Source organism: Pempheris klunzingeri, chromosome 14 (genome assembly GCF_042242105.1).
Source record: "Pempheris klunzingeri isolate RE-2024b chromosome 14, fPemKlu1.hap1, whole genome shotgun sequence".
Lineage (NCBI taxonomy): Eukaryota > Metazoa > Chordata > Actinopteri > Acropomatiformes > Pempheridae > Pempheris > Pempheris klunzingeri.
Window position 1 is genome coordinate 9,201,705 of NC_092025.1, and position 15,241 is coordinate 9,216,945.

The following is a 15,241-nucleotide window of genomic DNA, read 5'->3' on the forward strand; positions in this document are numbered from 1 at the left end:
TGTTAATAATCAGTTTCCTGGCCAAAATCTATACCGTCTGGGGGGGATTGTGTTGCAAAGCAAAACAATGGAGGCAATATTTCACCGTTTGACAGGAGTAGTAATCCATCAACCTGTGGCCGAAGAGCGGGACCGTCCTTCAAATTAGACCATTTTTCTGCACATATAAAGAGTTGTCATTAGTTTATTTGTGCAGCAATCCCCGATGTTGAATGCTATTGATTATTCTGTTCGACAGGGGGATTTTGCCAGTAAAGCTGAGCTCAGCTTTCATCCAGCCACGGCTATTATTCATTTCAGCAACACATCGATGGTGTGTGTGTGTGTGTGTGAGCTTTCCCGGGCATGTATTGTTACCCTATACATAGCCTAAATGTTCTTTATTTCAATGATTTTCCAATATGTTAGACCTCCTTGATTAGGTTAGGACAGGATTCCTTAACTTTTTGTTGCCTGTGTGCCCATTTTTAGACACAAAAACTCTCATTGTATTGTCACAGTCATTACAGTATGAATGTTTGAAGGCTCTATTCTCAAAATGATAAAGGCAGCTGTACAGACTGTACAGAGATGTGATTTTACATTTGCAATAAATTTGTATTGTAAGCTCCTATGACCCTGTCTGCATATTGTGTGGTAAAGATACAATAAAGTCAAAGCTTATGAAGATCTGCTCGTTTGTTATATAGGTAACTAATTAAGGTAGTCCAATGGACACCAATTCATATTCCAGAGAATCAAATGGACTAACTAATATAGACTTTTATATAATTAAGACAAATCCAAGTTGATTTGAAAAATGTAGAGAACGTAGGGCAACACATTTACATACATTTATTTGCATCACAATTTCCTTCATTTTGTATTTCACGTTTTAAATGTCTATAGAAGTTCACAGTTATTTTTGAGTGCATTTTTTAATTACAGTTATCTTCGTAATGATAGTATATGACTACAGTGAGCTGTTACATGAGGGTATCCACAGTCTGAATGTGTTTTTGTATCAGTGAAGCACGTTTTCCTTGTTTAGTATGCTTTTATCTTTCAGAGCAGATTGCTTATTACATTTTTGCACAGCATACCAAAGTTACTCCACATGAAAGGGAAAAAGCAGGATGGGTGGTGAATCAAATTAAAGGTATGATGGAATTTAAATGTATGAAACTCAATTTATGGTGCAACACAAATTAGCCGCTAGGAAGAAAGTTCTAGCAACAATTATCCGAGAAAGTCAGGCTGCATCACATTGGCACAAATATGATGTATAGTAATCTGCCAGAAGCAAAAGCCGTAAGGGAAGCAGGTGTAGCTACACAGAGTTGGAGGCCGTAAGACTTTTCCATTTGAAGAAAAGAATGCTTCAGTTTTTAATGCAACTCAGTTTACCTTACAGTACAGTATCAGATGACTGTGGATCAAATAATAATTTTTTAAAGCTGCACAAACAATGGATCAAAAAACAATGTAATGTAAAAGGGGTGGCAGAAAATTATCTGCAGTTACCCTCAGCTCTACAGAGTGCTTTAACATCTTTTAGCTCGTAGTTTTGGTCATTCTGTTTCTGCTTGGATTCCCTCTGACCACCCTCATCCAGCAGGCAGCTGTTCTGTTTACTTTCTGTCCAAATAGGCAGACAAAAATGTAAAATGTATCTTAACGGCTAATTGACATCTTGGACTTAAAATACATATATTCTGTGGAAGCAAAACAATTATAAACACTTCATGTTCACGTCAGGTCAGATTTCTTTCTACATCCTTGAATCCTGCATCGTTGACTCTGTTGCTGGCCAAGTGGGGCAAAGCCTAGTCAGCTGAGTCAGTGACCATTGCCTCTGAGGAGGTGAAGCCATGTCAGCCCTGTGTGCTTCTGGTTAATGGAGGGCTATTTGAGCATGTTAGGATATGTGGAAAAATGCACAAGGAGATGTGTTTCTTTTATAATCAAATGACATTTATTAGTCCCGTTCTGCATCACGTTCACTGCTAACCACAATACTTAAAAGCCTACATTGTGTGTAACTTGTTAAATGTGTTAATAAACTATGACAACAACCCAACCAGACGTGATAAACTGAGCCATGAAATTCCAGTTAACACCAGCTGAAAGATGTAGATGCTCCATATAAGGAGCTGAGGAACATATATAATTTCCCACAAAGTCAATAACCTTCCATTTACAATCATCCCCCATGAAGTCAGACAGATCTGTATTCAGTGTGATGAGATGATAATAGTCCTTTATAAGGACATAGAAAAATGTTAAAGGCACCAGGGAAAATCTACCCTGAAACACTTGAAAAACTGATGCACCTTGAAGTTTGCAGTCAAGTTTGTTGTCGTATCCGTACTTTTCTAAGACAAGTCTTGTCTCACCATTAACTATCAAATATAGAGAGATACTCAGACTGACTCATGGCCTCAGTGGACCAGAATGCAGCCACAAGAGGCGATACACTTTTTTTAAAAATACATTTTTCTCTGCAGCTAATCTCTCCGCTAAGAGGTGCCTGCAATAAGTCCTGTAATAAGGTACTTTGGGAAAACGTGATGTTGAAGTAGAGGTATGAAGTGAGGTGCTGAGCGACAGTTTGAGTGTTAGTGAGATTAATTTTCCTTTGAGGGCTTCATGCAGAGTAATTCATTTGTGCAAACTTGTGGCTAAAATGCTCGTGTTTCATCAAAAAGTTAGATGTAATAAGCTAAAGTGAGTTACTGACATAAAATGAGCGGGCAGAGTGAAAATAAACCTAATCTGCTCTTTGAGTAACAACATCACATTTATCTATGGATAAGTATATGACACGGTGTGTGTGAGTATGTGCAGAATCTTTTTGCAGAGACATTTTGTCTAGTATTTTGTATTTCACACTGAATGAAAACACAATCTTGTAATGTCATGTCACTGCTCCCAATTCTTTGCATCCTTAAAGTGATTTATGGAATATTCTGATATTGCATATTGGTGCAATCAGCAAAATGTGTTGGTTAGCCCCCGAAGGGAAATGCTGATACCATTCATTTGAAGGTTTTTAACTTTCAAGTTATTTTGGAGGGAAACACTTTTGCATAATGTCTGCCTAACTTAGCTAGAATTGAGATGAAAGGACCACTTTTAGATGAAAGGGTAATTTTACATGGCACAAAGACAAATGGGATGGAGGATGGGATGCATCTGGTTCACACTGCATCATCACCACGCATGGTTAGGCTGCAGTGAGTTAATAGAAAAGTTGTGTGTGGATCTCTTTCAAACAGAGTATCTCCCAGCTCCGCAATTGTTGCATTATCCATTTGGTTCAACAATACAGTTTTGCATTTGATAATAAAAAGATTTTTCTGATACTTGAGTCAGAAGGTATTATCACAACTCAAATCTTGTTAAAGTCTGTCTCAGCTGAGGTGTAATTGAAGCAGTTACCTGTGGAGTCTCCCCCAATTATCTTTCTCCGTTTCCTCCTTTATTCTTGAAAGACAGCTGGAAGCCATTTTCCTCAGTTGTTGAATGAGATAATTACATTTCTGCAATGTGTTGTTGCACAAAGGAGGAAAAAAGGCCTTTCCAAGAAGCCTGTTTTCAAACCATTTATGTTTTATCAGTCTTGTCTCGTCTAGTCTAGTCTCGTCTCTGGAAAATATCACTGATAAGAATTTTAAGAAAAGGCCAGAAGTAAGTAAACCACAGCAGCTAAAGGCACAAAAAAGTTTCACTTAATTTTAATGCATTAGACACACCGACTCTTAGTGACACCTCAGGTGGTCATGCACGTCTTAATGATACGTGGGCAAGAAAACCATTAAAAGAGAAGAGAGAGAAGAAGAATGGACGAGGGCCGGGAGGAAAGAAATATCTACACTCTGATAATTAAGCTGCCTAATTTCTAAGGTCTTCATTCATTATGTGCTGCCATCAGCAATCAGTGGAGCTTATCATTGAGTGCATGCAGGTGGGAAGAATATTTTTACATAGCGTCTCTCTCTACAGATAATACTGCACTTAGAGGACTGCCTGTGTACCTTTATGTGCAAATATACACCTTTTTGTGTTTGTTGCTCTTGACTCGTGTACAGTAAAGTGTCATTTATATTCACAGTGTGTGTATGTGCATGGGAGAGTAAAATGTGTGTTTCCCAATCCATCTGCTGTCGCGCTCGAGGCAATTGTTGTCCCTGGAGGCTGGCGGCAGCAGCTGCTGTATGAATGAACGTGTGTGTGTGTGTGTGTGTGTGTGTGTGTGTGCGCGTGTGTGTGAAAGCCTCTGGGAAAGACAGTGTGTGCATGTCCAGTCGACATACCAGTTAAAGAGCAGCTACCACTACACCACACACACACACACACACAATCATACAGGTCAATCAGCTGCCTACAGTTCAGTTTGTATAGTTTCGCAGCAGAGATGCATAATTTCCTCACCCTTACTGTTCTCCTCCCGTTGTCCCTCGAGACGTCAATGCCAGCTTGTCTATGCTCTTTATGGAAATACCAGCTGTCAGTGATGTAGCACAGGAAAATTGGAGAGGAACTTGTGAAGCCAATCCAGGGATACAGACAGATTCATTTTCGCTTAAAACTCTGCCACAGAGTTAGGGATTAAGAAAATCTCCAAAAATGTACTAATTAATCTTGGCTGAAGGTAGTTTCTTCAGGGAAGTGGGCAGCTAAATGGTGACTCATTTGAGAGATGATTTATTTGGCCATTTGATGAACTTTTTTCTCAAAGAAACTATATGTACTGCCTGCATCCGTTTAATGTATGTAATGTCTTTTTGAATTCTCAGCAAGTGTCCTTATTTTTATATTCTGCCCCCCGGTTTGAGTTACTAAAAATTCTAAAATCTTCTTCATCATTTATGGTGGTTATTGAATATTCTGCAGGTTCAGGCCTCGGGGCTGTCCTGCCCCAATCTGCTCTCACGTACAGTATCGGCTTGTTACTCCGCAGGACTTAAAACACTGATGTTTGCAGATAACCTTCGTCCACTGCTTTCTGCTAATGCAGCAATCTACCCCGTGCTGATTATCCTGTTATCCGGCAGCAGAGCACACACACACACACACACACACACAAGCCTGCAAACACACAAAGCACAACACTCAATACTTGCAATGTCTTGGATTTTTTTTAACGACATAAAACTGCCCAACAAACAATTATAGACTGAATGACTGAATATCTGCAGTACGGTACTTACTGTAGGAAAAGTTTTTTTACCTGAGGAAAGTCCATAAGTACATCTGACAATTCTTACTGTTGAGGTGGAAAAAGCTGCAGTGAGGAAGATGTGTCGCATTTCTGGAGGACACAAGAGGTCTGTTTAAAGGGTCTGTCCATTCACCACTTTATCTATAGTCTAATTCATGACTGTAGACCATGAAGCATTTTTGAAATACATTTTTAAAACTCTGAATTAAGAATATTTTCACTGATTTACAATGGCCAAACAGACAGCGAACAGTGAAAAGCCACAAAAACCAGTTGGAATGCATGTAAATAGACTGCACTATAATTTCACCTCACAAATCCAAGTTTGTTTTATGTTTTCCTGCTTTGATTGTGCATATAAGTAATCAAACAACATTTCTTATAACCTTGCACATTTTTACACTCGCCTGTGTTATTTTTCATGTAAGGACAGAAAGGTGATAAACAAAGATACAAATGAATATATTGAAAGTCAAAAGATAAGAATAAAATGAACCTGGATACGAGCAGGCTGCAATTCAGATGTAAAGAAAAGAATGTTATGGTGGACATTTTTACAATTAAAGACGTGTCCATGTCTATGAGCTTGTGTGGAGAACAGGCAGACTTAGTGACATTTAGTTAATGCTATTATGGTGTAGTAATTGTCACTGGCATGAGAAGAAGCGGACCTTGAATAGACACAGAAAGTAAATGCAGATGTACCGTAAGCTTTTTTCTGTCCTGTTAGACCATTTTAAATAAGCATCCAGAGCTTCTCACACTGACACTGTACATGAGCTATTTTCATATTTCCTATACTGTACTATTTAAGCAAAGATTTGCATTTAAATGAGCAGTGTCTGCAGATTTCTATCTCAGTGAGCAGTATGCGTCAAATGACTCCTTGTGGTGCAGAGAACCATCAATATCAGCCCTTAGGTCAAATCCACTGCTGTCAAACCACCGGAGAAGGCAGATGCATCGTCCTGACAGCGAAGGATCAGAAAGTGACTGATTGTCTTTACTTAAGTGACACACACGACGTGAATTTAACCTCCGGAAGACCAAAAGTGCAGACAAGCTTTACTCTGTATTTCCAAACATACTGAGAGTCAGTGTAGCGTGTGCGCTCGCAGCTGCTCTGAGCTCTGACGGCCGGACACGTTTGCCATTTTGCACAAGTCATGCACATGGCTGACTCTCCCTCTTTGTCTCTGTGTCCTCGTGTCTGTCTTTCTCACACAAAAAAACCCCACACAGGCACGCACTCGCAGGTGGAGCAGGAACAGTCCTGCAGCGGCGCTCTGCTCTATTTTAAGTCTGTTTCACGCTAACACATGTTCCTCTTAACCTTCACCTGCCTTCCACTCTGCTTTCATGAGCTCTCTCCTCAGTCGCCCATTCAAAGACGTTTAGTTTTTCGCTCCCCAAGGAAAAGCAGGTGTAACTTCTCCGACGTTTCTCACAATTTTTTCCTTCAAACTTCATGTCTATAACCCTCTTCCCCAGATCCTCACCTTTCACTAATTCACAGGTTGCTGTGGTAACTCGCCACAGAAGGCTGGCGTGGGCATTTTCTTAGTCCTCATTAAAAGATAGAGTATGGAGTCTCATTTGACATGTGGATGAAAACAACAGAACAAAGAGCAGCTGCATTATGCCTTACGTCACCTGAATTAAAGAATATTGTCATACTCCCATTTACCCCAGTTTTCTAACCCACCAGGGGCTCCCATCTCTTCTGTGTATCCTTTAGCTGCCCTGGGTGGCCCTCTTGTGCTCTGAAATCAGTTCTAAGTAATTGGCTCCTCCATGCAGGGAGCATGCACATCCACTGCATTGTGGCATAAATACCAGGGAGCCCCATGATGTGCAGGCTTTCCTCGCTCCGCTCATTAGAAAGAGCTGACAGTGCAGCCCAAAAGCCCCAGTCCTCCTCCGCAGTGCCCATGCTGGATCGAAACCAGAAGATAACAGTACAGCACACCAGTCTCTAAGAGGCCTTGAAAAGTAGATGCACTGCTCTCCAGATCCTCTGGTCCCTGGACATAGTTCTCTCTAACTGCAGTAATGCACTAATGATGTTCAATGGGAAGTCCCCACAGTTTTTAGAAGATGCCAAGTGTATGGTTCGGCACTGAGTTGCTAATAATCAGTACTCATACTACACTATATGCTTTGGAGAAGGAATAGCCTGCATTTTGCCAGCTTTGAGGCAACTTTTTGGCAGCTCTTTAAACAGGTACACCTCTTAAAGCCTTGCAACAGTAACATTCGCTGGCCCATATCATGGTGATTAATGCTGTGGACAATTGTACGGCGGTTTAATGAAGCAACAATGAAGAGATTCATGATAGTATAGGCAGGAATTCATATTATCGGAAAAATACTGACAATGTTTTATTACACTATTCCTTAAATCAGTGGACAGAAATCACAGTTTAAGCATGCATGTGCGGTCACACACACGCTGATGTCCATTTATGTCCTGTTCCATTTCAGCGCAGCAGCGGAGACGAGTGTGAAATCACCTGTTTTATTCTCCTATGATTAGTGAGCTCATGTGTGCATGCCATCTAGAGCGCAACTCCACCACCATCCCATACTGTGTTTTTTTGTCACAGCAGCTGAGTGATAACGTGCATAAACACACACCACACGTATTTATGGATGAAGGTGCCCATGCACACACACTGATATACATACACAGACAGGGACGCAGGTAGATCCGACAGTGGATCTTTCCTGAAAGCTGTTTTCTTTCTGGTGCTCTGAAATGGTTTAAGGGTATAAGGTGAACATAAACAAAGCAGCATCCAATCACCAGTTAGATTATGTTGTGCACTGAATAATACCCAGATATTTCCTGAATCTCTGAGCATTTGCTCCTTATTAACTGTTACTGTCTGTGTCCCTTTCACCCCCTCCCCTTCCTGCCCTCTCCTTCTCCTCCTGTCTCTCTGCAGGATCCTGCTGACAGTGGTGGTGATTTTCCGTATCCTGATAGTAGGAATAGTGGGAGAGAAGGTGTATGAGGATGAGCAAATCATGTTCATCTGTAACACCATGCAGCCCGGCTGCAACCAGGCCTGCTATGACAAGGCCTTCCCCATCTCGCACATCCGCTACTGGGTCTTTCAGATCATCCTGGTGTGCACGCCGAGCTTGTGCTTCATCACATATTCTGTTCACCAGTCTGCTAAAGCGCGTGACCGAAGCTACTCTCTCCTGCATCCTTACATGGATCACCACGGTCATGGCCACCACGGTCGCCATCACGACCATCACGCTCGCAAGCTGCACTCTCGCAACATCAACGGCATCCTGGTGCATCCTGATAGCAGTAAGGAGGATCATGACTGCCTGGAGGTCAAGGAGATCCCCAACGGACCCCGGGGGGTCCCTCAAACACACAAGAGTGCCAAAGTGCGACGGCAGGAAGGCATCTCCCGTTTCTACGTCATCCAAGTGGTGTTCCGCAACGCGCTGGAGATTGGCTTCTTGGCCGGCCAGTACTTCTTGTATGGCTTCAATGTGCCAGGGATGTTTGAGTGTGATCGGTACCCCTGTGTGAAGGAGGTGGAGTGCTACGTGTCTCGTCCCACAGAAAAGACCGTGTTTCTGGTCTTTATGTTTGCAGTAAGCGGCATATGTGTGCTGCTCAACCTGGCTGAGCTCAACCACCTTGGCTGGAGGAAGATAAAGACGGCCATCCGAGGCGTCCAGGCCCGAAGGAAGTCCATCTGTGAAGTGCGCAAGAAGGATGTTTCACACCTGTCCCAGGCCCCAAACCTGGGCAGGACCCAGTCTAGTGAGTCAGCCTACGTCTGACAGAGGCTTCTCTGCCTGGGGGCTCGAGGACCTCTTAAATTTTGGAGAAGAGCTTTTCCCTGGTCCTGGACCCCCGATCATTAGGGCACAAAACTCACCACTGCATTATTATTCAGGAGCACAGACAGACTCTGTGTAGTCATGATGAAGCATCAAGTCACAAAGTCTTTGACACTTTAAGAAAGAAGAATCACTTTTCCTAAAAAGGCAACTGTGTTGCTGCAACAAAGCTCACACCTAAAGCTTACATGATGGAGAGTTCTGCTCTGCCAAGGTGACACTAGCTGCCTTCAAAGAACCCGACAGATAAAACTGAGCAATTATTAATGATATTAAAATACTGTAAAAATAGTCTGAGGTTGAATGATCTGAAGTTCTTCATTATTTGCCTTTGCTGTAGGTCAGAAATAATCCCCTTATTTTCCAGTTATGTGCGCATATGCAAAAGCTTAAGCGTGTGCATGCATACGCATGTGTGTGGGAAAAAAAGCCAATCTCTGACTTCAGTCAGAAAATTTAATGCTAAACTAATCTGAGCTACTGAGAGAAAGATTATGTAATTTCTTATTGTCCATAACTGTCGAGTAAAGCCACTCGACAGACAAACAAGCACCTTTTTAAACAAGAAACTTAAAAGTGAAACACAAAAATGATCAGCATAAACTGGAGCACTGTATTTGTTGTTAATGTCCCAGGCTTTTTCTTAGAAGTTGTCACTATTCCTCATATTCTTTGTTGCATTAGGTGCCAATCAGACTACAGACTGACATTGCCCAGAAGCTTTTGTTCAAAGTGAGACCTATGGTGCATTGAGGATGAGTAAGATTTACTTTCCAACACTGTGTTACGCACTGCAATGCTCCCAATGCCTGCGAGGCATGCTGTTTACTCTGAGAACTCACTGAAAACTGTCAAGAAAAGTGTGCCAGTGTTTCCACTTTGGCTTGTTAAGTGTGATTGCTGTCTACAGGGCTGAATGGAATTATAGAACGATTTTTTTCAAACAAACAAAGAAAAAATATTGTAGTCACAAATATTTTAACATGTAACCTCAAGCTTTTTTTCACAAGCAAATTTGGTGCCATATTTCAAAGTTACTGTACATATATGAGCTGTAATAATTACACTTAGCCTCCCTATGCGGTGTAGATGGGCTTCACTTGGATGGGGGAACAGGGGTTTGGGTGGTAATGAAGATTAATCATAGATATCCAGCTTTAACAATATGTATTATTAATGTGCTCTTTGTTAAGCCTTCACCTTCTAATGGAGACTATATGTTCCGAAAAGTGTTTTCCCCCTATGGACTTTGAAAAAGGCATGTTACTGAAGCATTAATAGAATGGATAGATTATGACATGTTACTTAAAAAGAGACTGTTTTATTTATTTGCATCCTGCTCCTGTGAAATGTAATACTTAGCATGCATGAAGATGAAAAATATAAAGAGATATGAACATAGAATCCCGTTGTGGGAATATTGAAAGTGAATACCTGAAAGGCTCCAGAACTGCAGCAATAAGAATATATAGTATGTGAAAAAATATGTGAATAAATTATTATGCAAACAGTGATTTTGACTGTGCTGTGTTTAACAAACAGGTGATAATTACTAAGTACTGCTGCCAGGTAAGTGTATCACAGTAACACATACTGTACTGAAGATATCAAACTGCACCAATACCACGAAACACTGGGCCACAAGTAGAAATCCTGCATTCGAAATGCTATGCCAGTAAAAAGTATAATTACAAGATGTACTTAATGTAAAGTATTGAAAAGTATCTGTTATGCATAAAAATGCTCCTTTTACATACAGTTGTGAAGTTAAAACTGTAACAATGCATCACATTTTAGAAGTTCATCATATGTTTTGTATACTATCGCTGTCCGATCAATAAAGAGGAGTAAGCGTACCATATTTCATAACTAGATGTAATCGAGTAGAAGTATACAGTAGCAGAGAGTGGAAACACTTGAGTAAAGTGTTAAATATGTACTGAAACACAGTATTTGAATAAATGCACTCCTTGATTTTCTATCACTGGTTCATGGCAGTGTGGCTTTGCTGTAACATAAAATATACAATAGCTTTTTGTGCTGTATATAATACATAGGCATATACAACACAGCGTAAAACACTGTGCTCTCAGCTGCACAGATTCAAAACTTGCTTTAATATCTATTATTCAACGCTGAGAAATGATACATCTCAGATACATTAGTACGCTCTCTGGGTTTCTGTTGATGAATTATACATATTCAACCTGTTAACCCGACTGAGTGCATTTATCATGAAAAACTATGCGAGAACGTCTCATTGTGGTTCTGCTCATTTACACAGACAACTCGCAAGTTTTTTTTTGCAGTTTTTGCAGTGAAATGATTCTCAGGCTTAACGTGACTCAAAGGCAGGTAAGTTATTAGAGCGACCTGATAATTTCAGTAATGAGCGAGGATACTGACGGAGATGTATGGGGGCAGCGAACCTTTTAGTGTTATTAAAGCTTCAGTCGGTTGCAGGCTTCATGTGGCTGCGTCCTGGGGAACAATGAAAGCATTGTGTGACTAGGGGAAGAGGGACAAGGGTGATGGAGAGGTGTGTTAATAAAGTGGATTGTCTGATAGGATGTAGAGTAATGAATTGTGCGCTTATTCATTCACTTAAAGGCCGTGCTGTGTTCTTATTGACAGGTGTGATATACATTTACATCAACACGCACCCAAAAGCCACACACACACACACACACACATGCAGAGAGTCAATAAATGCCTAAATAAAAGCATTTCTGAGGATGTAGCCAGGTTGGTTGCTGTGGTGACAGGATGGCAGTAATGATGTTAAGCACCACAGACTGCACACTACAGTAGTGACGGGCAGACACAGCACTGCACCATCTCTCCTGCTGTTGCTCCACAGCAGCGCGTCGGCCTGCAGAGCACACTCGAGTATAAACTCAGTCATGGTGAAATTAAGACACATGCTGTGCCTAGAGGTATGAGCCAAATGATAGGAAAGTGCAGTCATTATCTGCTGAATATATTTAATTCCAATGACAACTGCAAATAATGGATAATGGATGTGTGAAATAAGTTTTACCATTTGTATGTAATTATTTATAATATTAATAAAAAAAACCCTTGTAACACATACCGTTTAATTAAAAACATCCTTTCAGATCACTGCTTACCACAAGAGTTTTCCACATTCAGTTTTTCCACACTCCACAGTCATTACTTTACTCTCTATAAATAATTCAATGGACATTTTGAAATAGAAAGACTTGAACAAATCACAATTGACATAATTTAATGTACTGAATTATTAAATTAAATAAAAGTTTTTCTCACAGCACTTATTCAAAAGAACCAACATTAAATTTGTGTTCTTCATGCTCCTCTATCAGGCCTGTTTGGGTTGTGCCCAGTGATAGACTGGACTAGACAGGGCTGCCTACAGGAAGAGATGTACAGGTGTTTTATATTTTCAGATCACAGTTAGAAACAGAGCTGTCACTCAACACCCACATACGTCCACATTTGTGCACTCAGGACTGTCCATCAAGCACAAATGCATAACTACAACTTAGGAGTTCATCTTATACTAAGCATCTATTAGACAGTTAACGGCTCTGTGTAATCTCAGGGATGGTCAGGAGCGCTGCAGGTTTATGACTTCAGACTTAAGAAAGGAAAGTTATACATTAGTAGGGGGCTGAGGTGCTACACTGTGAACATGAAGAAGAGCAAATGAACAAAATGCAACCAAAACAAAAACACACACTGACCTGCTGTGCAAACTACTTTAAAACAGGCGAATGCGTGCTGTCCAGTGGAATATGGATGTACAAGCTGGTGCAACCAACAGACGAGACATATGCTGGCTTCAGCTCAAATAGTTTCCACTGGAGTGGGTTAGGGAATAAATGTAAGTCACTCATAAGCTGTAAGATAACCAGTTTCTAACAGTCCTACCTCAGAGTGCTTGAAGTGCTGTTAGTTTCTAAACTCAGTTCTTCTTCTTTTTCTTCTCTTGATGTTATTTTCTGCTCTCCACTAAAACGGCTGCAATGAAAACTGAAACTACAGACAAAATTTCAAATCTTATTATGTGTGGGCACTCAATGAATTTGCGCCCCCTGAACACTGTAACACATTCGCTCTCTCTGTTGAAGGATATTGATGTTAGACAGTAGCGCTGACACTGACATTGCTCAGCAACTCACCTCTTTTCTTTTTTTTTTCTCAGCTTAAAACATCAAAACCTGAAAACATCAGTAAAGCCAACGCACAAAAACATCAAATATTCACCGTTCCAAAATAAGAAAAAAAAAAGAATAAAAATAACTCAATCTGACAATAAAAAGCCGAGGCTGCTGTGGAGATCATTGAGTGTATGTTAAAGTGCTCACGTGTTCACTCTCCTCGCATTGATCATGAAGGATGATCAGCTGAGCTCCTGAACTCAAATCATTCACTGTCCAAACTGCCGGGTCAGGGGATCCCTGTGAAGAACACCCCTGACCACACTTCAGCAGTGTCACCTTCATCTCACTTTTGTTTGTGATTCCTGATCAGATCAAACTATCTTAGTTTTACCTTTTCACCTGTGATATTTTGATTTAATTCTCATGTTTGTTCCTCCACAGTGCGCCTGAGGAATCCCTCAAAAACAAGTCTGCACATCAGCTGCTTGAAGACTCGTATTTTTGCTGCACACAGCAGCCTCAGAATACCATCCGGAACTTCATAAAGAACAGTAGAAATTAATTTGACTGTATTATTTAGAGTCACCACTGAGTTTGCGTGTTTGAAATTCTTTTCATTCTCAGTGGAGTACCTGACACGTGGACGACACGTGGACTACTTGATCAGTTTCTGTTCCGTCAGTGTCTTTTTCTGGTCTATTTTAAGACATTGTTTTATCGTCCTGCGCCACCCGATGTGACTTTTGTTGTCGTATCTTATCTCTGAGGCCAGGATCACGATAACAAATTATATTAAACTGTCTCCAGGGTAGATTTTACCGTCAACATCAGATTCGTGCTCTTTTTTTGTAACAACTTTGTGTGACCCTTAAGTGCAATGCTCAGCAAACCCTGACAAGTGCAGCAATGTTTGTCAGACCTTAAAAAGATCTAATTTAGAAAAAATATAAATATTATTTTTCCTTTGTTTGATTGACATTCCTCCTTGTCTCCTCATCAACATTTCATCTGCTCTGTGACCTGCTCTCTCTGCAGCTCATCCATAACTATCCCAGAAATAAGACAGCAAGGAGAAGTAACATTTCATTATTCCACTCCTGTGTTCCTTGGATATTTCCCTCTTTGCCTCTTCACTCATTCAGAAAGACGAAATTGGAAATGGCTTATTCCTCTCTGGAGCCTGCTCCACTTCCAGCCTCTTAAAGTCTCGGGCCATCAATCTGTGTCAGTCTCCATTCTGCTCTCCTTACGTGATAGCCCTGTTTGGCAGAGCCTCACTGCCCTTCTACTCTCTCTCTGTCTCCATCTGGTCCTCTCCTCCTCAACCTAAATCGTTCCTGTCGCTCTTTTTCCACCTCCGCATCTTATTCCGCCCTCCTGCCTTCCTCTGACCTCCTTTGTCCTCATTCATGTAGGCCTGCCCTGACTTACCTGGGCCTCACTTGAGTTTAACATTGAATTATTCCTTTTTTCAGCACCCAGCTCCCTCTTAATCTGTCAAAGCTGCTGAAGCTAAAATCCAGTCTACAGCAGGAAAGTCCTTCCCCACCCTCCCCTCTCTTTTTAACTATCTTTGACCCTGATTCATCTCCTTTTTCCTCACCACAAAGGATTTTGTTGCCTTTTTCAAAGAGAGCGCTGACAGAAAACTGACACATCTTCTCCCCACAGCTCACCAGCCATCAGTATCTACTCTCCTGATGCTGGCGCGACACCTCACTCATCTCTCTAGCTGTGTGTAAGACAGATTTGGAGTATATCTCAAAAAGACCCCCTACAACCCATCAAGTAACTCTGCAACACACTCAGCTCGAATCTGTCTCTGATGTTGTTCTGGAAATGTAGGAAGATGGGGGCAAACTGAGGACTGGTGTTTAAATCATAAGGAGCTGTAAAAGGAAAGAAATCTGGTGCAAACAGCAATATTCTTTTCAATAAATACCGCTATAGTTCTATCAGCCCTCCCAAGAGCTTGCCAAAAAGACTTTCTCCATCCAACCTTTTCAGCTGTAAAACA

The 15,241-nt window shown here is 41.0% G+C and overlaps 1 protein-coding gene across 1 annotated transcript in view; it reads left to right on the plus strand.

Moving 5' to 3' along the window:
• LOC139213353 (gap junction delta-2 protein-like) overlaps window positions 1–15,241 on the plus strand; it is a 34,024-nt gene that overhangs the window by 6,383 nt on the left and 12,400 nt on the right. The window contains exon 2 of the mRNA XM_070844031.1: window positions 8,152–9,010. Within this exon, the coding sequence (XP_070700132.1) occupies window positions 8,152–9,010 (859 nt within the window). The remainder of the gene's footprint in view (window positions 1–8,151; window positions 9,011–15,241) is intronic.